At 45.5% G+C, this 20,742-nt stretch overlaps 7 protein-coding genes across 7 annotated transcripts in view; 1 reads left to right on the forward strand and 6 right to left on the reverse strand.

Annotated features, from left to right (window-relative positions):
* LOC136194336 (snRNA-activating protein complex subunit 1-like) overlaps nucleotides 1-1,510 on the reverse strand; it is a 32,926-nt gene extending 31,416 nt beyond the window's left edge. The window contains exon 1 of the mRNA XM_065983421.1: nucleotides 1,487-1,510. The gene's annotated coding sequence lies outside the window, so the exon portion shown is untranslated. The remainder of the gene's footprint in view (nucleotides 1-1,486) is intronic.
* Nucleotides 1,511-5,035: 3,525 nt separating this feature from the next.
* Nucleotides 5,036-6,688, reverse strand: LOC136184870 (lipoyl synthase, mitochondrial-like). Its single transcript, XM_065971871.1, has 10 exons — nucleotides 6,627-6,688; nucleotides 6,425-6,576; nucleotides 6,245-6,338; nucleotides 6,111-6,191; nucleotides 5,896-6,055; nucleotides 5,786-5,843; nucleotides 5,589-5,717; nucleotides 5,327-5,543; nucleotides 5,166-5,277; nucleotides 5,036-5,114 (listed from the first exon to the last, which is right to left on the reverse strand). Exons 1-10 carry the CDS (start codon nucleotides 6,678-6,680, stop codon nucleotides 5,053-5,055), a joined length of 1,119 nt encoding a protein of 372 aa, XP_065827943.1. The 5' UTR covers nucleotides 6,681-6,688; the 3' UTR covers nucleotides 5,036-5,052.
* A 16-nt stretch (nucleotides 6,689-6,704) lies between these two features.
* Nucleotides 6,705-11,347, reverse strand: LOC136184702 (ribonucleoside-diphosphate reductase large subunit-like). The gene is made up of 19 exons (XM_065971640.1): nucleotides 11,016-11,347; nucleotides 10,875-10,963; nucleotides 10,645-10,822; nucleotides 10,485-10,585; nucleotides 10,366-10,425; nucleotides 10,136-10,175; nucleotides 10,009-10,085; nucleotides 9,832-9,954; nucleotides 8,964-9,394; nucleotides 8,623-8,758; nucleotides 8,502-8,567; nucleotides 8,361-8,453; nucleotides 8,240-8,296; nucleotides 8,032-8,184; nucleotides 7,906-7,974; nucleotides 7,775-7,854; nucleotides 7,485-7,722; nucleotides 7,235-7,423; nucleotides 6,705-7,187 (listed from the first exon to the last, which is right to left on the reverse strand). Exons 1-19 carry the CDS (start codon nucleotides 11,044-11,046, stop codon nucleotides 6,873-6,875), a joined length of 2,526 nt encoding a protein of 841 aa, XP_065827712.1. The 5' UTR covers nucleotides 11,047-11,347; the 3' UTR covers nucleotides 6,705-6,872.
* Nucleotides 11,140-12,408, forward strand: LOC136184890 (proteasome subunit beta type-4-like). Its single transcript, XM_065971891.1, has 7 exons — nucleotides 11,140-11,301; nucleotides 11,351-11,557; nucleotides 11,611-11,694; nucleotides 11,755-11,899; nucleotides 11,961-12,077; nucleotides 12,131-12,219; nucleotides 12,278-12,408. Exons 1-7 carry the CDS (start codon nucleotides 11,186-11,188, stop codon nucleotides 12,288-12,290), a joined length of 771 nt encoding a protein of 256 aa, XP_065827963.1. The 5' UTR covers nucleotides 11,140-11,185; the 3' UTR covers nucleotides 12,291-12,408.
* Nucleotides 12,097-13,836, reverse strand: LOC136184881 (high mobility group protein 20A-like). Its single transcript, XM_065971879.1, has 4 exons — nucleotides 13,267-13,836; nucleotides 13,040-13,154; nucleotides 12,732-12,983; nucleotides 12,097-12,670 (listed from the first exon to the last, which is right to left on the reverse strand). Exons 1-4 carry the CDS (start codon nucleotides 13,642-13,644, stop codon nucleotides 12,303-12,305), a joined length of 1,113 nt encoding a protein of 370 aa, XP_065827951.1. The 5' UTR covers nucleotides 13,645-13,836; the 3' UTR covers nucleotides 12,097-12,302.
* Nucleotides 13,837-13,939: 103 nt separating this feature from the next.
* Nucleotides 13,940-16,426, reverse strand: LOC136184850 (uncharacterized). Its single transcript, XM_065971847.1, has 14 exons — nucleotides 16,229-16,426; nucleotides 16,085-16,178; nucleotides 15,962-16,030; nucleotides 15,775-15,906; nucleotides 15,529-15,711; nucleotides 15,350-15,481; nucleotides 15,244-15,295; nucleotides 15,141-15,191; nucleotides 14,917-15,082; nucleotides 14,824-14,859; nucleotides 14,711-14,770; nucleotides 14,484-14,662; nucleotides 14,280-14,434; nucleotides 13,940-14,226 (listed from the first exon to the last, which is right to left on the reverse strand). Exons 1-14 carry the CDS (start codon nucleotides 16,391-16,393, stop codon nucleotides 14,030-14,032), a joined length of 1,671 nt encoding a protein of 556 aa, XP_065827919.1. The 5' UTR covers nucleotides 16,394-16,426; the 3' UTR covers nucleotides 13,940-14,029.
* A 30-nt stretch (nucleotides 16,427-16,456) lies between these two features.
* On the reverse strand, nucleotides 16,457-20,727 carry LOC136184693 (H(+)/Cl(-) exchange transporter 4-like). The gene is made up of 17 exons (XM_065971628.1): nucleotides 19,085-20,727; nucleotides 18,820-19,026; nucleotides 18,691-18,771; nucleotides 18,457-18,639; nucleotides 18,315-18,404; nucleotides 18,205-18,260; nucleotides 18,079-18,150; nucleotides 17,872-18,019; nucleotides 17,738-17,823; nucleotides 17,565-17,686; nucleotides 17,395-17,509; nucleotides 17,239-17,334; nucleotides 17,120-17,184; nucleotides 16,961-17,068; nucleotides 16,782-16,903; nucleotides 16,631-16,725; nucleotides 16,457-16,575 (listed from the first exon to the last, which is right to left on the reverse strand). Exons 1-17 carry the CDS (start codon nucleotides 19,889-19,891, stop codon nucleotides 16,485-16,487), a joined length of 2,544 nt encoding a protein of 847 aa, XP_065827700.1. The 5' UTR covers nucleotides 19,892-20,727; the 3' UTR covers nucleotides 16,457-16,484.
* Between the last annotated feature and the right edge of the window lie 15 nt (nucleotides 20,728-20,742).

Here is a 20,742-nt window from a genome sequence, read left to right on the forward strand (position 1 = left end):
ATCACCTAAGCACAACTATTTTCAGATGTTAACTCGTTAGATATCTATTATTTTTTATTAATTTATTTTTGATGTAAATTTTTTGATGCCCACTATTTCCGACCAGCGTCCCTCTGTGTGTCACAAAAAAGCTCATTTTCAGTCTAAATCAACGGTAGGAAAACAAAGCATAACTATTTTTCATATGTTAATTCCTTATCCATTTATTTCATTATTTCATTATTTATTTACCTTAATTTTCTATTTTTTGTTGCCCAGTATTTCCATCCAGAGCCATTCTGTGCTCTCCAACTTTGAGTAAAGCGTGTGCAAATTTGTATACGCTTGCCCTGTTCCCCCAAAAAAACTATTGGCTGGCCCGTTGTAGAAACGCACACCAAAATGAAAATAAGGCTTATAAATCCAATGTTCGCGTTTGACCAGGGATTGTAGAGAGATCCGTGGTTTGACAATGTGATGAGCTGGTTCTCTGTGAGCCTCAACAACAGGCAGCGTAGCCCATAGTGGGGATAATAATCGGCATTATTAGACGGTGAAGTGAGGAAAGAGAGACATGTGAACCGTTTATTGGTTGCCGCCGCATTTATAACAACGACTGGCGTCTGGCGCGATGAAACATCTGCCGTACTTCGTCCTTTCCGCTGAACTGTTGTACTTTTGCTTTGCTGCAGGATCTCGGACCTTAATCCGAGCACAACGTAGACGTGTACTTATAAAATGGCCAACGCGACTGCTGTCTACGAATTTTTCGCTAATTTTTCGTCAAGCATACCGCTGTTGCAGCCTCTACGTTACAGAGGTACTGTAGGAGTTCTTGAGAGAGGAGACAACTACACTGTCTACCATATCATGGAGAACGTTTGGGAATTCATATGGATCAAAATCAAAGTATTTTCATATCGAGACGCGGAGAGATAACACTGTGACGTCTGCTGCTTCCTTGAGTTTGCGTTTATAAAAGGAAGATGTTCTGGTGACAGAGCGCTTGGAGATGGAAATGCCTCTCTGCTATATGATTGGCTACTGGGAAAATTGATTCGCAACTTCACAGCGAAGTTGCATCAAAAGACGCTTAATTAATACTATCGCACTAAAAATACAACTAGAGCCTAAGAAACGACGCGTTTAGTTGGCTGTTCTATATAGGGGGTTGGGGAACTAGTTGAAGGAATTCGACGTGAGGAGGATGCCAGAGTTCGTGGATGGCACCGGCTCCAAGGAAAAAGATTCCCACGCCACTCACCATGCACCTACGCGTAGACGTACTCAACTCGAGAGAATCCATAGCTAAACGATACGGAATAGAGGACCGACTGGATTCTCTAAAGTCTAAACGCGCGCTTATACGGATGATATGGGTCGGGTTTTCGTATTGAGTTTGCTATTTCAATAGCAAGAAGACGCTACAGCTAGTAAATACGACGTGTTCTAATGCCTAATAACTCGTCAGGGAGAAGAGTCTAGGAGTGAGGCTAGTGTTCTGTACCTGATTTAGCATATCAACGACTGATTTGAACAGCTGCATTGCTGAAAATAAAATAAAAGATCGTCTAATTCATTGTGAAGACATTGCGTTTAATTAATTAACCTTAATATTGCGTGAGAAATGAGAAAAGAGTGAAGCGGGCGAGATTGAGGACGATCAACGCTGGCACTTTAATTAACCGAAATGGGCAGTTTGGGTCACGCAATGACACGATACTCTGACTCAAAATCAATAATAGAGTCTATAGAGAAGGTGGGTCAAAATCGACCCGGTGTGTACGTTTACGTATTTTTCGCGGTCTTGGTGCAACAATTTAAAAATTGGCATGGAAGAAGAAAAAAAGAATTCAGTTGGGTGTGACACTAGCGCACGCGTACCGGACTGGCAACAAAATTGTCCTTTTCGTTGGGCTGTTGTACTTTGCTACCAGTTGGACCCGTCTATAACCACGACGTGCATGTGGTTATAAAAAAGGCAAACGTCACTGCTGTATTTAGCTTCTTGACTGATTATTCCTCGAACATGCCACTGGTGCATCCCGTCGTCACCGAAGTGAAACTCCTGGAGAGCAGAGACGATTACAAGGTGTACCAATCCACGGAATACGTATGGCCATGTTTCTGGATCACAATGAAAGCATTTTCACACCAAGACGCAGAAAAATTGTCCATCAATACGACCGTACCGTCTGCTGCCTTAGGCTGTCTATATCGTCGCTAGCCGTAATGAAACAGGATGAAGAAAACGTCCTGGTGACAGAGCACTTGGAGTCGGCAATGCCTCTTTGGTATGATTGGCTGCTGGAAAAATTGATTCGCAACTTCGCAGTGGAGTCACACCAAAAGATGCTCAACAATTTGAAAGAGCACTTTGAGGAGTAGAAGTTACTTGGACTAAATGACATTTTTGTAGCTCATTGTAGAATTACCCCGAGCTGATATATAATTATTATTATTTATTCACCGTCAGAGTTTACACATGACAATGTGATGAGATGGCTCCCTGTGAGCGCGTCAACGACAGGCAGCGTAGCCCATGCAACTGAAACCTTTCTTTAGTTGTACTCTACCTGAACGGCAGTATAGCACAGGCACGGCGAGAGACTTGGCGAGAAAGAGAGAGGAGGAGCTATCTCAGTATTTAATCTGAAAGCAAAGAAAGTGAACCTGAAGAACACTAGACTTTTTAGACTAACGTTGAAAAACGTGGCTTTGATAAAAAAAGACGTATGCTATCTACATCGCTTCTGAAAAGATAGGCTGAATCAGAGGCTTTGCAGCTAAGAAAACGGCGTAGAAAACTTTCGGTAACTCCTTAGCAACCAGGGCATGCGCAGTGAAAGTCCGTCCTGCGATGAAAAGATGAAACGTCTGGCGTATTTCGTCCTTTCCGCTGGACTGTTGTACTTTGCTTTGTTGCAGGATCTCGGACCTTTCTCTGAGCACGAAGTAGATGTACTTATAAAAAAGGCCAACGCAACTGCTGTCTATGAATTTTTCGCTAATTTTTCGTCAAGCATGCCGGTAATGCAGCCTCTCGTTACAGACGTAGAAGTTCTCGAGAGGGGAGACAATTACACTGTCTACCAGATCACGGAGAACGTTTGGGCATTCATATGGATCAAGATCAAAGTATTTTCACATCGAGACGCGGAGAAATTGTCAGTTGATAACTCTGTGCCGTCTACTGCCTTGAGTTTGCGTTTATCGTCACGATTTGTAATGAAACAGGAAAAGGAAGATGTTCTCGTGACAGAGCGCTTGGAGATGGCAATGCCTCTCTGGTATGATTGGCTACTGGGAAAATTGGTTCGCAACTTCACAGCGAAGGTGCATCAAAAGATGCTTAACAATTTGAAGACGAAGTTTGAAACGAACCAGTCGAAATGACGCAAAAATTGCTTGCTGCTCCTACCATTGTAATAGAACAGAGAAAAAGGTCTATACCTACATACAGACTACAGTGGTCGTTTTTTTTTTTATAATCTACCTGTAGTCCGTACAGCGTAGGTGTGGCGGGGGGGGGGGGACATTCAAAAGTCAGCTTGCCAACATTGGGTTTATTTAGTCAGGTTACCACGTGACCCCGAGCGAAGGGTGTGGCCTCCAGACTAGGGTAAGTAGTAGGGTTTACTAGTCTGGTTTATTACAATGACAACAGGATCTGCTGCGATGAAAAAGCTGTCCTACTTTGTCGCTTTCGCTGGACTATTGTGCGTTGTTTTTCTGCAGGATCTTGGACCTTTCTCTAAGCACAGAGTAGACGTGCTCATAGAAAAGGCAAACGCGACTGCCGTCTACGAATTCTTGGCCGATTACTCGTCAAATTTACCCGTCTTGCATCCGACCGTCACCGAAGTGAAAATCGTCGAGAAAAGAAACAATTTCAGCGTCTACGAAGCGACGGAATACGTATGGCCATGCCTGTGGATCACCATGAAAGTATTCTCACACCGAGACGCAGAAAAATTGTCAATCAATAACAGCATACCGTCTGCCGCCTTGGGATTGCATCTATCGTCCCTAACCGTCATAAAACAGGATAATAAAGACGTTCTGGTGACGGAGCACTTGGGGCTGGCAATGCCTCTCTGGTACGACTGGCTACTAGGAAAAGTGATTCGCAGCTTTGCAGTGGACGTGCACCAGAAGCTGTCAAACAACCTGAAGGCGCACTTCGAAACTAAGCAAATGAAAAATGAAAAATGACGTATTCTGATAGAGAAACTTCTCCTATTTTGAACCGTCCTCACTAAGCTCCCTTCCTTGCACACTGAACAAAGAGGAGAACTTGAACTTTTCGTGCAAAAAGCAAACCAGCTGTCGTCTATCCTAACACGTGATCCTATCATCCTACATGTTGGTTTCAATCTATTCTAATAGAGGAAGGAACGCTAAATGGGCATCCTCCATTATTCCGTTTTCGTCGTCCTATGCGCCGTCCTGTGGGTCGCTCTCCTACAGGACTTCGGGCCCGTGTCGAAACACCGGCTTCAAATCGCCATAAAGGACGCGAAAGCGACGAACGTCTACGAATTCCTAGCCGACGTTCCGACGAGCCTACCGGTACTCCATGCACTCATAAGAGAAGTGAAAACGATCGAAAAGACGATCGATCGTACGGATTACGTGTGCGTCGAAGCGCCGCTGCCGTTTCTCACGCTCACCTACGCGCTCGTCTCGTACGAAGACGTCGACGCCTTGTCGGTGAATCTGTCGGTGCCGAATCTTCTGTTCGGCTTTCGCGCGTCGTCTCTGTTCACGTTGCGCGACGACGAGACGACGGGCGAGCTGCTCGTCGTCGAAGACGTTCACATTGCGCTTCCGCGCTGGTGGGACGTGCCTTTTGGGACCTTCGTTCGCAATTTCGTGCTCGAACACCATCGAACGTTGCTCGGGCGACTGAGGACGACGTTTGAACCGAAACAGTGACGCTTTTCGTTTGCACGTGCATGCGCAGTATTCCTAGAAAAAACGTGGTTGTATATTTATAGAGAAGCTTCGATTATTAATCGGTGTAGATGTGACGTCACTCAAAGGCTCACGGCGGTTTATATGTGGAACATTTTATTGTACGATAGCCTTATTTGAAGTTCGTTCCTTCAAAACGTTCTTGATGAAAAATTCCCCTAGAAAGAATTGAGCAAACGCAAGTCTCTCCCTTCGCACTTCTCACTTACCAGCTCTGTAAGAAGATCGCACAAGAGGCCCACTTGCAGTGTACAGAAACCCAAGCTCATTCGCCACCTTTTCCCAATAAGCAAATTTATCCGGAGTCACATATTCGACCACCTAGAAAACAGATAAATAATAAAAATTAATTTACACTGAGGTGTCTCGCCTTGAGATGTCGCTTTGTCGGCTGCATGTATTGACCCAACGTGAGGCAATCCACACCGGCGTCTCGAACTTCCTTCATCGTTTTGAATATTTGTTCGTCCGTCTCGCCCAAACCCAGCATGATCGACGTCTTCGTTATTAGATCGGGTCTCAAGGTCTTTGCGTGAACAAGAACGTCGATCGATTGCCTATAGTTGGCTCGAGGATCACGAACGAGCCTGAAAAGAAAAGTCGACGAATTTTAATTTTAAGATCTATGGTACCATTGGAGTTCTTGAACTGTTTCCACGTTGTGCGCAAAGACGTCCAATCCGGAGCGACATATTGTAGCAATGGCATTTTTGTCACCTCGAAAGTCGGGTGTGAGACATTCAACAAGCAAACTCGGACTCCTATCATGTACAGAAAAATAAATAAATAAATAAATACCTAAAGACAGCGGTGCATCACTATGAGGTACCTTTTCTTTAGTTCTATGACAGTCTGAGCGAAATGTCCAGCGCCGCCGTCCGGCAAATCTAAGAAAGAGAACGTCAGAGCAGCGCACGCGTGCGTCACGCGGCGTCGAACCGTCTCTGTCGACCGAAGTCAATACAATGTAGTCTAATCCTCCCCATTCTGAAATAGCTTCCGCCGTATTTCTTGGCTCATTTGGATCAGGCGGCGGCGGACGTCTCGCCGTCTTTACCGAACAAAAGCGACATCCCCGAGTGCACAAATCACCCAACAACTATATACAAAAATTAATTAATTAATTAATTAATTAATCATATTATTAAATTTACCATGATGGTTGCCGTTGCTGTTTGCGTCTCGCCGCCGCCCCAACACTCGCCCACGTTCGGACACCGAGCCTCTTCGCATACCTACGAATTTTTTTATTAGATTATACGCTTATCAATACGTACGTAGTCCTTACGGTATTCAATTTCAATTTTCTCAACGACTTCTTCAGTCGAACGTAGTTCTCGCCGACGGGAATTTTCGTTCGAAGCCACGGCGGAAGACCGAGTCTAAAATTATTCGAACGATAAAATAAAATTATAATTATTCGAACGAAGTCACGCGCCGATCGACGTTCGAGTCTTTTTTCGTTTACCTTTCGCCTTTTCTCCTCTTCAGGTGAGCGGGGTTGGTCGGTGGAGCGTCCAAGGTCGTGCTCTCGCGAACGAAGTCGCCCAATCCGGGCCCCGAACGAATCAGATCGCGTTTTTCCGGCGACAATGTAGCAAGTTGGCGACGAAGAACGGTCTATATAGAAGCAAAGTCATCCCAAATGCTTCCAGATGACTTAAAACGACCATATGAGCGCAGGATAAGGCAGGAAACGATCTCGTTCGCACTCGGGTAACCATGCTTGTTATCCGGGACAGCGAATGTCAAGGTTAAATAAAAGACTGATTTTTATCTGCACATTTCAAAATTCAGATGCTATACGCAGTATCTGAGACACATACTCAAATTGCATGACACTGAAACAGACTGTACATGTATTCGTTCTCATACAAAAAATTTGCCCCCCATTTTTTTTTTCTGTCTCCCAAATTTCAAGCGCTGCACATAAGACACCCCTCCTCACCGGCGCACTGCGACGCGTCGTTCTCCTTCTCCTCCTCGTCAATCTGCCCCTGCTGAGTTTTCCTCGCGAAGGCGAACCGCGGTTTCGAGCCGGGAATGACGGGCGACGGCGTTTTGAGCGTGAATTCCAATTTGGGACTCTGCGTCGGCGTCTTCATCACGAGAGCCGCGTTTTGACTGCGGACGGCTTTGGCCGCCGCCTTCTGAACGGACCGATCGACGGTGAATTGAATCGCCGACGCCGCCGGACGAGTACGAAGATAATACATACCCGTCTTCAATCCCTTATAATAGTAATTATTCTTGAGTCTATTTTTCTATTTGCTTCTACCTTTTTCCATCCGTAGAAATGCATGCTCGTCAATTTCGCGAAATTCGGCTCGGCAATGAAGACGTTGAACGACTGGCTTTGATCGATAAAAGCGCCGCGATCCGCCGCCATGTTGATCAACGTCTTCTGGGGAATTTCCCAAACGATTTTGTAGAGCTCTTTCAATTCGTCTGGAATGCCTTCGATTGCCTATACATGTACGCGAAAAAATTGCACTTTTTATATATACGAAATTCTTTTGTTTTCTCACCTGTATGGATCCGTTGTGTGCGATGAGTTTCTGCTTCATTTCCCCTTCGACGTCCCACAGTCCCAAATCGACCAAGTCCTTGAGCAGGTGCTGATTGACGACTTGAAATTCGCCGGACAGAACGCGACGCGTGTATATGTTGCTCGTGTACGGCTCGATCGATTCGTTGTTGCCGAGAATTTGAGCCGTCGACGCCGTCGGCATGGGAGCGAGAAGCAAGCTGTTACGAAGCCCAAAACTAAAAATCAACTATTGGGTATGATATATCATGTGATATAATATTTTTTTACGTTTCGATGTCTCGTCTCAAGCGCTTCCAATCGTGAAGACCCTCTGGATCTGGAACGCCCCACATGTTGTGCTGAAGAATCTAATATCCAAAGTATATGATATTTTATATGTAAACGTTTCTTTACTTTACCCCTTTGCTTGCTGGTGATCCTTCATATGTTTCGTAGGTGCCAAATTCTTTGGCTAATTGGCAGGAAGCCTAAGCAACAATTCCATCTAATAATCTTTGATTTTCAATTAGTATTATAATCGTTACATCCAAGGCTCCGAAGTAGATTGTCTCGAAGATTTGCTTGTTGAGTTTTTGTGCCGCTTCACTTTCGAATGGATATCTCATCAAAATGAAGGCGTCGGCTAATCCCTGAACGCCGATTCCTATTGGACGATGTCTCTTATTGGAGCGTTCCGCCTGCAAAGAGAAAAAAATCTAATAAGAAACAATAATAGAATCTTTTCCGTTTTACTTCGGGGACAGGATAATAGTTGATGTCAATAATCTTGTTCAAATTTCTCGTGATAACCTAGTGATTAATTAATTAATTAATATTGGGGGTGCATTCTGCTGAAACAAGTTTTTATTTTTACCCTAGTCACTTCAGCCAATTTCTCGAAGTCAAACTCTCTATCTGCAGTGACGAATCTGGGCAAAGCAAGAGAAGCCAAATTGCAAACGGCAACCTGCGCAAAAAAATTAAATAAATCACATATTTATCTTTGCGAGATTACTTCATCAGGGCTGCTGTATTGAACGACTTCCGTGCACAAATTGCTACACTTTATCGTGCCAATATTCTTATACATAAAAAATCAAAGCGTCGAATTGGCGGATGATCCAATTTGCCCTCACTTGCTGATTGCTCTTTCGATTGCACGCATCCTTATACAGAATATAAGGCGTTCCCGTCTCCGTCTGAGACTCCAATATAGCGAACCAAAGCTTCTGAGCACTGACAACTTTCCTGCTTCGCCCCTCCGCCTCATATCTACAGAAACAATAAAAATTAAAAAATGGTCAAGACAATTTTAAAAATCGTCAAGACAATTTTTAAAAATCGTTAAGACAATTTTAAAAATCGTCAAGACAATTTTAAAAATCGTCAAGACAATTTTTAAAATCGTCAAGACTAAAAATCGTCAAGACAATTTTTAAAAATCGTGGTAAATAAATAAGGATACACCTATTCTTACCTCGTATATAATTCCTCGAATTCGTCGCCCCAAACGTCGGCCAATCCCGGACATTCGTCCGGACACATGAGCGACCACTTCCCGTTGGCTTCGACGCGTTTCATAAAGAGATCCGGTATCCAGAGAGCGAAGAACAAATCGCGCGCGCGATCCTCCTCCTTTCCCGTGTTCTTTTTCAAATCCAAGAACGCCATGACGTCGGCGTGCCACGGTTCCAAATAGATGGCAAATGCGCCGGGACGTTTGTTGCCGCCCTGATCGACGTAGCGCGCTGTCGCGTTGTAGACGCGAAGCATGGGTACGAGACCGTTCGACACGCCATTCGTGCCGGCAATGAAACTTCCCTTCGCTCGAATGCAGTGGACGTTGAGACCGATTCCGCCCGCCGATTTGGAGATCTTGGAGCACATTTTCAACGTGTCGTAGATGCCCTAGAAGAAACGCCTCAATATAAGTATAAAATTTCATTAATTAAGTCCTTATACGTATTTCAAATACATATATTTACGTCATAAATATTATCCTATGTGGTAAATGCAAAACTAAAGATTTTAGTAACACCTCAATAAAATTCAATATTTAATTAAGTCTTTATACGTATTTCAAGTACATATATTTACGTCATAAATATTACCCTATGTGGTAAATGCAAAACTAAATTTTAAAGTAACACCTCAATAAAATTCAATATTTAATTAAGTCCTTATACTTATTTCAAGTACATACATTTATAAATATTACCCCATGTGGTAAATACAAAACTAAAGATTTAAATTATTCATTAAAAGTCCTTAGGCGTATTGCAATAAAATATTAGTCAACAACATGCGTACGATAAATAGACGTCTATGTTTCTATGCTTGCTTACCTCAATGCTATCGTCTGCCATTGAGAGTAGGAAGCAGCTGGACAGTTGGGGTCTGCACGTTCCCGCGTTGAAAAGAGTTGGCGATGCGTGAGTGAACCAGCGTTCTGACATCAAATCATACGTCTATGATGAAGAATTGGACCGTGTCCTCCTTTCTTTTGTTGTCACTATTTTTACTTCAATTGCACTTTCAACGTCTTCACCGTGGATGCCGACGGAAACGCGCATTAGCATGTGCTGGGGACGCTCGGCAACTGGGAAAATTACGTTAAATTAAATTATAGTATTTTTTGTCTCATCTCACCTTTTCCGTTGATTTTCAATAGATAGGATTTTTCCAATGTCTAAAATTGTAACGACACGCAAAACCATTAGCACCACAAAGCGGTTATAAATAAATAAATAACAGGTAGCAATGGGTGAAACAGTCGTTTCATCATTTTTGGGTGTCATAAAAGCGTGAGGGCTATTACTCCAGCAACAGCACAAGGAACAAAGCCACCCTCCATCTCAATTTAATCACTATCAATTTACCTTAAATCCAAAGTATTGATAATTGAAATCGCGATCAAATACAATTGCAGAATCAAGTCTCTAAAGAAATTCATGTAGACAAGTAGCCCATCTAAAAATAATCCTAGATTTATTCTAACCTGAGAATGTTTTCTCACAATTTCCAGCGTCTCCAAGGAAACCATAGGACAGTGCTTCCGGTTCTTGGGATTGACGTACGCATACAAGTCTTCCATAACAGCTAATTCAATTAAATTATTAAATTAATTAATTATCGGACTGTCCCGTATGAGGACGAACCGCTAAATTGTTTCTTTGTCTCCTTGTGCAAATTGCTCACGGCAATTCGAGCGGCCAATTTCGCGTAGTCGGGATGCTTCGTCGTCATGGTGGCGGCCGTTTCGGCGGCTAGAGTGTCGAGTTCTACGGTCGTGACGCCCGGATAGATTCCGCTGATCACTTTCATCGTGATCGACACCTTTTCGTCGAGAATGCGATCGAAATCGAGCGTTTGAGCGTTCTTTTCTTACCGGTTCGACGTGCTCCTGACTCAATCCGTAGCACAGCTTCGATATTCGCGACGTGATCTTGTCGAAATGGACATTTTCGCGCCGACCGTCTGAAGAAAACGGCGATCGTGGATCGAGTTGGGATTAGAATCGAGTCTGCACCTCTTTTGATGACGTAGAGCGAAGACGACATGGCTCCGAATGAATGAGAAAGAGTAACCGCGTTTTTTGGGGCAACAGGCACGTCGAGGAACTGCGCGCTTTCTACGACGCAGACTCGAAAGTCCCGACCCGTGTAAACTTATCCGGGCGATCGCTAAAGCAGTTCTCCGATGGCTTATTTTCCAGAATTCGACGATTTGAGGCTTAGAGACGCTCCAGGTGGACTTCGAGGCCTAACGCAACGGCACGACTTCGCTCAAAGCTTCGATCCAACGCAGCGATCGAGGTAAACGATCTTGAAATGAAACAATGTCGCGTGCAGCGTTCGCTCTTAGTCAACCAGTCGTAACGGGAACGTCCGTCTTGGGTCTAAAGTATCGCGACGGCGTCATTTTGGCTGCGGATACCTTGGGATCTTACGGGTCATTGGCTCGTTATCGTGGAGTATCCCGCATGCTAAAAATTGGCGAGAAAACCATTGTCGGCGCAACCGGCGACTATGCCGATTTTCAATTTCTCAAGGACGTGATAAATGAAAAAGTGTACGGAGAAAAAAAGAGAGGAAATAATAAATTTTTAATTAATGATTTTTTAGTTTGCATGACAATCTCCTAAATGACGGTCACACCATGTTACCCACCGCCGTTTTCTCGTGGCTCACTCGAGTTCTTTATAATTGGTAATTATCTATTACTTGTACCATGTATATATTGATTTTTTATTATTAATTTTACTATAGTCGTACTGAATTGGATCCTTTATGGAATGTCTATGTCGTGGGCGGAGTTCACGAGGGAAAGGCGTTGCTAGGATACGTAGACTACGTGGGAGTGGGATACGAGGCTCCCACCGTGGCAACGGGATACGGATCCTACATAGCAAGAGTACAAAGAAAATACGCATGAAAAATAAATAAATAAATAAATAATGATTATTGCTCTATAGCCTCTTCTGCGCGATGCCTATGAGAAGAATCCGGACATGACTGAAGCAGAAGCGAGAGACGTCATGGAAAAGTGCATGCGCGTTCTCTACTATCGAGATGCAAGGTCACTCAATCGCGTGAGTAGTAAATAACACGTGTCCTGGCTTTTGATTTCTAACGATTTTTTTAGTTTGAAATCAGTCTTATAACGAACGAAAGATGCGTCATAGAGGAACCCAAGTCTACAGAAACATCATGGGAAATAGGTCACATGGTCAAGTAAGTGGGATTCCTAATACATTCGAATGATCATCGATCGTAATAATTAATTAATTAGGGGCTATGATTGAGAGAGAGAAGTCTCAAGACGTCTTCTTGTAGTCTAATTGGCTGACTATACCCTTGACTTGAGCTGCAAAATCCGTAGCATCTTTCCGTGTCTCGTCCAATAGCAATTCGTGTAACTTAGCCAAATACGCGTCGATTGTATCCACTGTCGGCACTTCCGTCGTACCCGGAAGCGGAACGGTCACAAACGATTGGACGAGAATTTTCTTCAACGACGCCAAATATTTCCTTAGAGACGAATTGGCCACTTGTTGCTGATCCACTTCCTTTTCCAGTCGTTCGATGGCGATCTTCATATTTCCTATGTGCTTGCTCAAAATCGAATTCTGCTCCTCTAAGTCTACGTTCGATTTTCTGAGACTGCTCAGTTCCGTCTCTTTGACTATAATATATAGAGAGAAGAGGACGCTTGCGATGATTACGCCCTTCCCTCGCTCTCTTACCCTTGTTGTGCTGGAGAAATTCGTCCGTAAATATAGGAATATCGCATCCGGGCAAGTCGTCCTCTTCGAGATCTAATTCGGCTAAGATTTGCTGCTGGAGCAAAGTGGATCGAGCCACGTTCATTCTCACAGACGATACAAACGGTTTGCTACGTTGCGACGGCGCCGGCGCCGGCGGCGGCGGCGGCGGCGGCGGCGGCGGCGGCGGCGGCGGCGTCGAAGTATCATCGCTACCCAATTTTCTCTTCTTTTCTAAAAAAAACATCGATGAATGGATGGCACAAAGGAAAATATTATGTATGATGTACCGGTTTTCTTTTCACTTTGACCCCGACAAAAATCCTTGTAGGCGTCGGTCTGCTGATACTCTTTCAGATCTTTTACATATTGCTCTCGATCTCTTTGCGCATCGTCGAGATATTTCTATATAATAATTGGTATTTCAACTACTGGTATACATATATGTACGGTGGGAGGGTCCACGTGATTAATCGAATTAATTAATTAATTACGAATAATGAAAGCTTTATTTTACCTGTTTTTCATCCTGTTTCAAGTTTGCCCATTCGGCGGCCAATTTTCGCGTTATTTCCGAATAGTGCACGTCCGGATTCTCCTCCCTCACTCGTTCGCGATTGTCCTGCAAGAATCGCACGTATCCGGTGAGAGGAACTTTGGGCGCGTTCGAATCGCGATCGCCGGCTCCGCCCCCTCGATTTCTCTTCCGTTTCGATGTCGACGCCGATCGTTTCGGCTCCGACGACGGGGAAACGGTTCTTTGACTGCTATCGCGCGACTCCGATTGTCCTTTCGTCGTCGCTTTCGCGTCACGCGGCGATTCCTCTTTCGGAAACGCGATTTCCGACACTTCTGCGTCGCAACTCGATGCGGATGGATTCGACGACTGATCCATTCAGCGGCTAAAATAAGATCGGCTCTAAAGCTCCAGAATCCCTCTCCGAATAAAAAGCAATCCGGGTCGTCGCAGAAGAGCACGTGCTCTATAAATTGCAATCAAAAGCGTCCCTTTGCGATCTACGTGTAGACAACACGAGAATCCGCCATTATTTTAGCGCTAGAGCAGATCAGTAGGGATCACGTGTAAATTTGGCGCGAAATTTCCTCGACCAACCAGGGATTCGTTGCCAGCCTAGAAGTAAAGTAATGGCAGAATTCTTCCGCGTGCCCCGAAGAAGATCTACCCCCTCTAAATAATTAAAGCATCTAATGGCTATAGATCAAAGAGAAACAAACGTCAACTTGGATTAGAGACCAACTAGTTTGCTCTCTATGTGACATCACACCGTGGGAGGAGAATTCACCTTGAATCTTGCCTCTGACAGAACCCAACTGTACTGCGATCCAGGCGGCTGGGGATCATTTGTTTCTACAGCAAAGTTGGCCGAATACGAGAGATAGAAACTGTAGTAGTATTCGCCGTCGAACTCCTCGTATTTCGTTGCGGCAAACTTGGGCGGAATGCTAACGTCATAAGCTAAGAAGAAATCTCAATAAATAAAGAACGCCTCCTTCTCTGTCTCCTCTAACCTTCAGGTCCAAATTCACTCAAATAGACAATGAGTTTGTACGGACCCGTCATCGAATCCGATTCAAGGAAGTACGTGTCGAAGTTTCGAGTCGCATACGGCGACTTCGTCGGCGTCGAAACGCACGTAATAAACTTCTTTATCGCCGGCAAATATCTTCAATGTACAATAAATCAATAAAGTCATAATCTTACTCGAGCCTTACGTCATCGACGTTGATCCCGTGTGATTGTTCCACTTGAAAAGAGGAGTAGCGTCGTCGAGATGATCGATCCACATAAGGCTGTTTGCAGAATCGTTTCCGCCGTAGAATTTCCACGCCGACGCGTTATTTATTTGAATGGGATCAGTAGCATTACCTCTGGCCAAATAAACGCCATCTCCCTATAGAGTATATAGTATATAGAGACCGTATAATTTGATTCTGCGTACTTCCATCCACGATTCGTGGTCAGATGACGAAGGATTGGATCCGTGACCAATCAAATACACCTGCAAAGAACTGCAATGTTTGCCAATTATTAGAACGATTCGTTTGTACATACTGTTCCTTCCGGTTCCAAATGCTGACCGAAATTAACCTGTCAGAATTTCAATTTCATTTTCACTTTTTGTCTCGCTAATGGGTTTTCGCTGACCACGTGCATTGCGCCAAATTTCACGTTCTCGTTGTTTTTCGACGTCTGATCGAACAGGTTATCCGTGTCGGACGCCAAGAAGAATCGCGGATCGTTCCACTGGGGCGGATGAACAGGACTCGCCACGGGTGAATAGAGAAAATCAAGAAACGGTCCTTGCACGTAGCTAATAGTCAAAATAAGTTACCAAAACGTCGATAGAAAAAACCGACAGCTTCACTGACCACTTCCCACTGCAATTTTGGCCCTTCTTTGGTATACTATCCAAAGCGTATCTAAGAGAGTCGTGCACTTTCGAAACTACGGTAACAAATGGTCTTGTCTTACGTTCCATAATACCAATATCTGTCATAAATGAGACTGGCTGAAGGGTAGCGTCCTTCAACATCACAATATAGGTCTAGCTAGAGACGAACGCCCTATGTTCACCTACCCTCATACGGCTCCGGATAACTCTCGAAACAGCCGACGTTCGTTATATTCAAATTCAATGGATCGTCTCCGCCGGCAACGGCGTATCCAATGGTGCGATTTTGATGTCCACACGTCGTTTCATTGACAGTGCCTATGTCAAATAGGAAATCTAAATTATATATAATTCGATTACTATACCTTCTGCCCACGTCATGTACATATTCCCGTCTGAGCCCCACGAAGAAAACCACGCTTCGGCGTGACCGTAGACGCCCGTTCTGAAACTCAACTGAAGACCGGTAAAAGTCGTCGACTTCTCGAAAGGACAGCCACCAGGAGGAGGCGACCCGTTCCAGTCGCGAAATTCCACCGGAGCGTAGCCTGGAGAGAAATCAGACACGTGACATCAACCTGAAATTTAATTAGGTGAAATTAATTTTTTACCTTCGATACCTACAGGAACGTATCCGTGCTTCAGGGCAATCTGCTCATCTGCTGGACACCCAGTGAGAAAGAGATCAGATAGCTTCTCGTTCCAGAAGAGCACGAGCGGCGAAGTCAATATTCCATCAGGCGCTATAAAACGTTAGTGTATCCCATAGATACGAAATTTGAAAAAAAATCAACTCACGGTCAAAATAAATATATCCTTCGATTCGTAAAAATTTGTATCCTTCCTTTTGCACGCGCGCCAAACTTTCTGGCGGGGCGCGCGATATACGCGCGTGACACACGAATTCTCGCGTTTCCTTACCTGGCGTCGCGACGTTCGCCGTGTCTTTGTACTGACTACTATAATACGTGAACAAGGGGATTGTGTTTGTTGCGCGCGTCGTGTTCGATACGAGCTGAGGATAGCGCTATGGTCAAATTGTCGGTGTGAGCGACTTTTTCTTACTTGAGTGCAGTTGTGAACGAAGTTGTAATCCGGTTCGGCCCATACGACGCCCGCTTCGGTGGCGAACGCCGCGTAGTCGGACCTCGACGCACTGTGGTAGAGATAGAGAGGCGCGTACGAATCGCTGAGAGCGAATAAAAGGACTAGAAAGGCGCAGCGAAGCATTTCTTTGGTCTACGGGGTATGTGACACTCGTGACTCTACATGTACGTCACGCGGAAGACTCGCTCAGGTACAGTACGCTACAGATGTTACTCTAATGAAACAAAATTGATTGTGGGTCCATTTTGTTCAATTCGGCCATGTGTTTGAGGACGTCCTTTTTCGTAATAATACCCAGTAAACGACTAAAGAATGCATAATCAGAGGGGAGCTAACAAGTCAAAAAAAAATTTTTTTCACCCATTGTGCGTGACAAGCAGCTGACGTAATCCAAGCTTTCGAAATATTTCCACGACCGTTTCCATCGGTGTAGAATCGGTAACAAAAAAGGGATTCTGCAACGTACGTACATCATCATTTTGAATAAGAAAGTTGAGGAACAATCGCTCACTTTATCGAGACAGACTCTCAGACTAACAGGAGGGGGTTCGCTTGGATTCGTATAGCGCGGTGGATTCGTAGCAAAATAAACGGGTGAATCGACGGACACGTCATGCGTATGCTTAGCATGAGCTAAATTAATAAAATCGACGAGTGACGAGATACCTGCCGTCGACAGAGTCGCCTTACCGAGAGCTGAAAGGATTTCTTTACGGAAAGTAAAACCAGCCAAGAGTTGAGAGTGCTTCGACAGGACAACAGGAAATCCCACAAAGTTAGTTTCATTGAGTAGCTGTTCTGCAGAGATGGTCAGAACTCCAGTTCACTGTATATCTTTATCTCGCTCACCGACATCACCAACAGTAAATCCTGATGAGGGAATAGTGCAAAGAGGCGGATCGTTACGCCGACGCCTTAAAAAAGAATCTCTTTTTTTCTATTTTTCAAAAAAACGCTATCTACTCTACCTCGGTTTCATAACATCCAATGCTAAAGTGGTGTGCTCGAATTCCCCTTTACTGTCCATAAAGGGATAGCCATTTAGATGAATGTGACCATCGTAGCTAAAACGAATATTTTTTATACGGCAGTACGGTGCGGAGGGGAGGGTATTCGACTCTCACATGCCATCTTTTACGAAAGCGTCGGCAACCCACTTGCTCGCCATAATCGCCACCATGACGGGAACGATGTAGGACAGCCCGCCGGTCAACTCAAACATAATAACGACAAGCGAGACTAAAGAAGACAGAAATTGCAAGAGGGGAAGATCCAACTAAAATTTGCAGCAAACTTGTCATTTTAGTGACGCCTCCTAGAGTCGCCGCCGCTCCCACCATGGCATATAGACCGGGAATTACACATCCAGCTGTTTGGTCGCACATGGGTTTAAAGAAGGCGGAGTGTTTGTGAGCACTATTCGATCGAATGTGAGTAGAGAAATGCAAAGCTACTTACTGTACATACAATGCCAATTGTTGTACCAAGATTCCAATTATTCGACCATAGCAAGCGCCGACGAACATCGTCGGAATAAACAAGCCGGCCGGTACCTGGACGGAGCGTTTTTCAGTTTCACATCAAAGGGATTTTTCTTATACTTTGATTCCGAACGTGAATACTGTGATAGCGCCTTTGAAGACGGCCGCCAAAGCCAATTCCCACACCGCTTTCCACAGCGTGTCCGTGCCAGTGCCGAATAGTTTACCGGGATCTTGCTGGTTCTCCTCTTCGGCCAACTTGTACGTACTGAAAGAGAAAGATAGATCGAGTGACGGGGGGGAAAAAAAAAAGAAATGACGTCTTACCATAAGGGATCAGCGGCATCTTCAGTTGCGCACTGATGAAACAGGCGAGCGATCGTGTGACTGGCCAGGGGTCTGCAAAAGTAAAAAAATTCAAAATATCGTAAAATGTGAGCTCTCGGAAGTTGCCTTGTAAACGGATTGACGAATCCAATGAGCGACGTTATTACGGTAATAGCGACAACCTAAAAAATAAATGATTATATGATTTTGGTGTAGCCGCGCGTCAAAAAGGATACTTCGAGAATAGCGTGTTTTCCGAGGCGAGTCGTCTTGCGAATTTTCGACCACCACAAGTTACTCTTGATGAAGATTGCTCCATACAAACCCTAGACGTAGATTAAATATATCTCGTTCATTGGTTTTCTTTTGTTTCCTCACTCCGATGATTCCCAAGAGGATAAAGGGAATCAGTTCGACTATGTGCCAACTGCCCGTGTAATTTGCATAGAACATGACCAGTTTGCCGGTGAAATAAGGATTCATGTACGTCAGCACGAGCATGGCAACCAACGCGGAGAAAAAGGCTCTCCACAAGACTTTGTGCGGAAAATAGTAGCTCACCTAAAAGGGAGAGATTATCGACATCATACCTTTATTTTTCGTGTGTCATACTTCTTCTAGACTGAAGAGAACGCCGCCGATGGGCGCACCAAAGGCGACGGACACGCCAGCAGCTGCTGCAGCAGAAAGTACCTACGTAGACACATTTAATTAATAAAATTATAAATATTTTCCCATTGCCTCTCTTTTCTTGGCCTCGTTTCTTCTGTACTTCGGAAAGAGTCGCGAGAAAATGTTACCGCAACAGCAGGCGACGTGCACCAGGGGCCCCTCCTTGCCCAAACTCAGTCCCGCGGCGACGGCCGTCATCATAGTCAACGCCTTGACGAGCAACGTCCACACGCCGAGATAGCCGCGAATAACGAATCCACTCAAAATGGTCTTGACCTAAAAAGAAAACATTAATTTTTAATTAAATTAAAATATTTAATTAAATTATCTTTACTTCCGGTATTCCACTTCCCGACGCGTAGGGCGCAAAAAAGCGAACGAGTACGACGGAGACGAATCCGAAGACGATAGCAATCAACAAATAGAAAAAATAATTGACGGCATAGACGGCGGCACCGTTGCGCGACGCGACGCCGAAAACGTCGCTCCACGTTCGCCACTCGTCGCAATGCTCGACGTCGTACGTCGTCTCGTTGCTCAAAAAGCAACAGGCGGCGCGATTCAGCCAGAACTCGCTCCAACAGACGCCCGACTTCAAATCGCCCATCCAATCGGCGCCGATGTCGATGACGCCCGCCGCGAGGCCGGCGGCGACGCCGACGAGCGACACGACGATCCAACCCGACCAGGCGTCGTTGATTTGATGCCACCAGCCCTTCCACGATTCGCGTTTATTGCGCTTGAGACGTTTGTGTCGGTGGCTGTCGCGCGTGCGATCGCGCACCCAATCGATCGTGTGAAAGTCCTCGTAGTGGCCGCCGGCGTTCGTCGACGCCGCCGCCGCGGCGGCGGTGAGTTCGTCATCTTTCGAATCGACGAAGACGAAACCGGATTCTTCGGCGAAAGTTGGTACTGAAGACGACGATTCGCCGAGTAGGGGGCTGTCTTCGGACGGGTAGCGATCTCGACCGCCGTCTTGGATGTCGCTGAGGGATTCCATTCGTTGCCAGTTGCTCGTGTCGGTTCCCGGTGCGTTTTTCGTGAAGGAGACGACTGGCGAGTCGCCTATGGTCGTGCGACGCGACGTATCGACGTCGTCGTCGTCGATCGAGAGGTCGAGAAGGCCTCGTCGTGCTGCCATTGATGCGTAGTGACCTCAGGGGTGATCGCTTCGCTGCAGGAGCTCAGCTCGTAGCGCGCGTGGCGGTGACGCACCAGTCTTCTTATAGCATCTCGGCTTACAGCATTACGAACAACATGCAGTACGTCACTGATCATAATAAAATTTGCGGCCAGCAATGCGGAAAACCTAAACAACGGTGTGCAAACTCAGAAGATTGATAGCGCGTCTCTTGACAGTCAATTCCTTCCTAAGTCCAATTATAGGACGCCGGATCTTTTGAGCTTGCTGTGTATCCCGGAGGTGGGGCGGACATCTGCTGAGGCGGATAAGCGGTCGGCTGACTCTGAGGCGGATAAGTCATTGGCTGAGGCGGATAAGCGGTTGGCTGCGCTTGCATTCCGCCAGCTGGAACTGTTTGAAGAGTCTGGGTTTGAAAAGTGTCTGCTCGTCGAGAGCGACACATCATGAAGATTCCAATAAAGAGCATTGTGAGGCCAATGAGAAATGCTCCCAACCCCGGTCCCAAAAGGAACCAGCCAAAAATGAAACCCGGAATCATTACCAAGAGTCCACCTCCCATGCCGATAGAACCAAAAACAATAAGAAGAATGGCGCAGACCGCAGTACCGGAATTGATTCCTCCCGCCTGACGAGTTGTTGTAATGGCGACTTGGCTCGCCGCCGCCGGCGGATAGGCCGTTGGTGGCGGATAGGCGTTGGCGGCGGGATAAGCCCCCACCTGCTGCGGATGGTTCAACGGGGTGACGCCCGCTTGCGGAGTGTAGTGGACGGCAGTAGGATCCATCAGCTCTTCCCTTTAGCCTGCTGTGGCGATGTGGTGGTGCATGCGCAATGTGGGGATCAAGCAA

The sequence above is a fragment of the Oscarella lobularis genome, chromosome 1, assembly GCF_947507565.1.
Source record: "Oscarella lobularis chromosome 1, ooOscLobu1.1, whole genome shotgun sequence".
Lineage (NCBI taxonomy): Eukaryota > Metazoa > Porifera > Homoscleromorpha > Homosclerophorida > Oscarellidae > Oscarella > Oscarella lobularis.

Coding starts and splice junctions, on each gene's coding strand:
- LOC136184870 (XM_065971871.1), bottom strand. CDS start 6,680: ATGGTTACCCGAGTGCGAACGAGATCGTTTCCTGCCTTATCCTGCGCT. Junction 6,192..6,244: donor GAAAATTGAAATTGAATACC/GTAAGGACTACG, acceptor AAAAATTCGTAG/GTATGCGAAGAGGCTCGGTG. Junction 6,056..6,110: donor CAGCAACGGCAACCATCATG/GTAAATTTAATA, acceptor TTTTGTATATAG/TTGTTGGGTGATTTGTGCAC.
- LOC136184702 (XM_065971640.1), bottom strand. CDS start 11,046: ATGTCGTCTTCGCTCTACGTCATCAAAAGAG. Junction 10,176..10,365: donor ATCAATACTTTGGATTTAAG/GTAAATTGATAG, acceptor TTACAATTTTAG/ACATTGGAAAAATCCTATCT. Junction 10,086..10,135: donor ATTGAAAATCAACGGAAAAG/GTGAGATGAGAC, acceptor TAATTTTCCCAG/TTGCCGAGCGTCCCCAGCAC.
- LOC136184890 (XM_065971891.1), top strand. CDS start 11,186: ATGGCTTATTTTCCAGAATTCGACGATTTGAGGCTTAGAGACGCTCCA. Junction 11,302..11,350: donor GATCCAACGCAGCGATCGAG/GTAAACGATCTT, acceptor GTTCGCTCTTAG/TCAACCAGTCGTAACGGGAA. Junction 12,078..12,130: donor ATGCAAGGTCACTCAATCGC/GTGAGTAGTAAA, acceptor CGATTTTTTTAG/TTTGAAATCAGTCTTATAAC.
- LOC136184881 (XM_065971879.1), bottom strand. CDS start 13,644: ATGGATCAGTCGTCGAATCCATCCGCATCGAGTTGCGACGCAGAAGTG. Junction 13,155..13,266: donor TGAAACAGGATGAAAAACAG/GTAAAATAAAGC, acceptor ATTATTATATAG/AAATATCTCGACGATGCGCA. Junction 12,671..12,731: donor ATTTCTCCAGCACAACAAGG/GTAAGAGAGCGA, acceptor TATATATTATAG/TCAAAGAGACGGAACTGAGC.
- LOC136184850 (XM_065971847.1), bottom strand. CDS start 16,393: ATGCTTCGCTGCGCCTTTCTAGTCCTTTTATTCGCTCTCAGCGATTCG. Junction 15,907..15,961: donor AGGATATATTTATTTTGACC/GTGAGTTGATTT, acceptor AACGTTTTATAG/CGCCTGATGGAATATTGACT. Junction 15,482..15,528: donor GTACATGACGTGGGCAGAAG/GTATAGTAATCG, acceptor TATTTGACATAG/GCACTGTCAATGAAACGACG.
- LOC136184693 (XM_065971628.1), bottom strand. CDS start 19,891: ATGGCAGCACGACGAGGCCTTCTCGACCTCTCGATCGACGACGACGAC. Junction 18,261..18,314: donor GAAAACACGCTATTCTCGAA/GTATCCTTTTTG, acceptor TTTATTTTTTAG/GTTGTCGCTATTACCGTAAT. Junction 16,726..16,781: donor TGAGAGTCTGTCTCGATAAA/GTGAGCGATTGT, acceptor CGTACGTTGCAG/AATCCCTTTTTTGTTACCGA.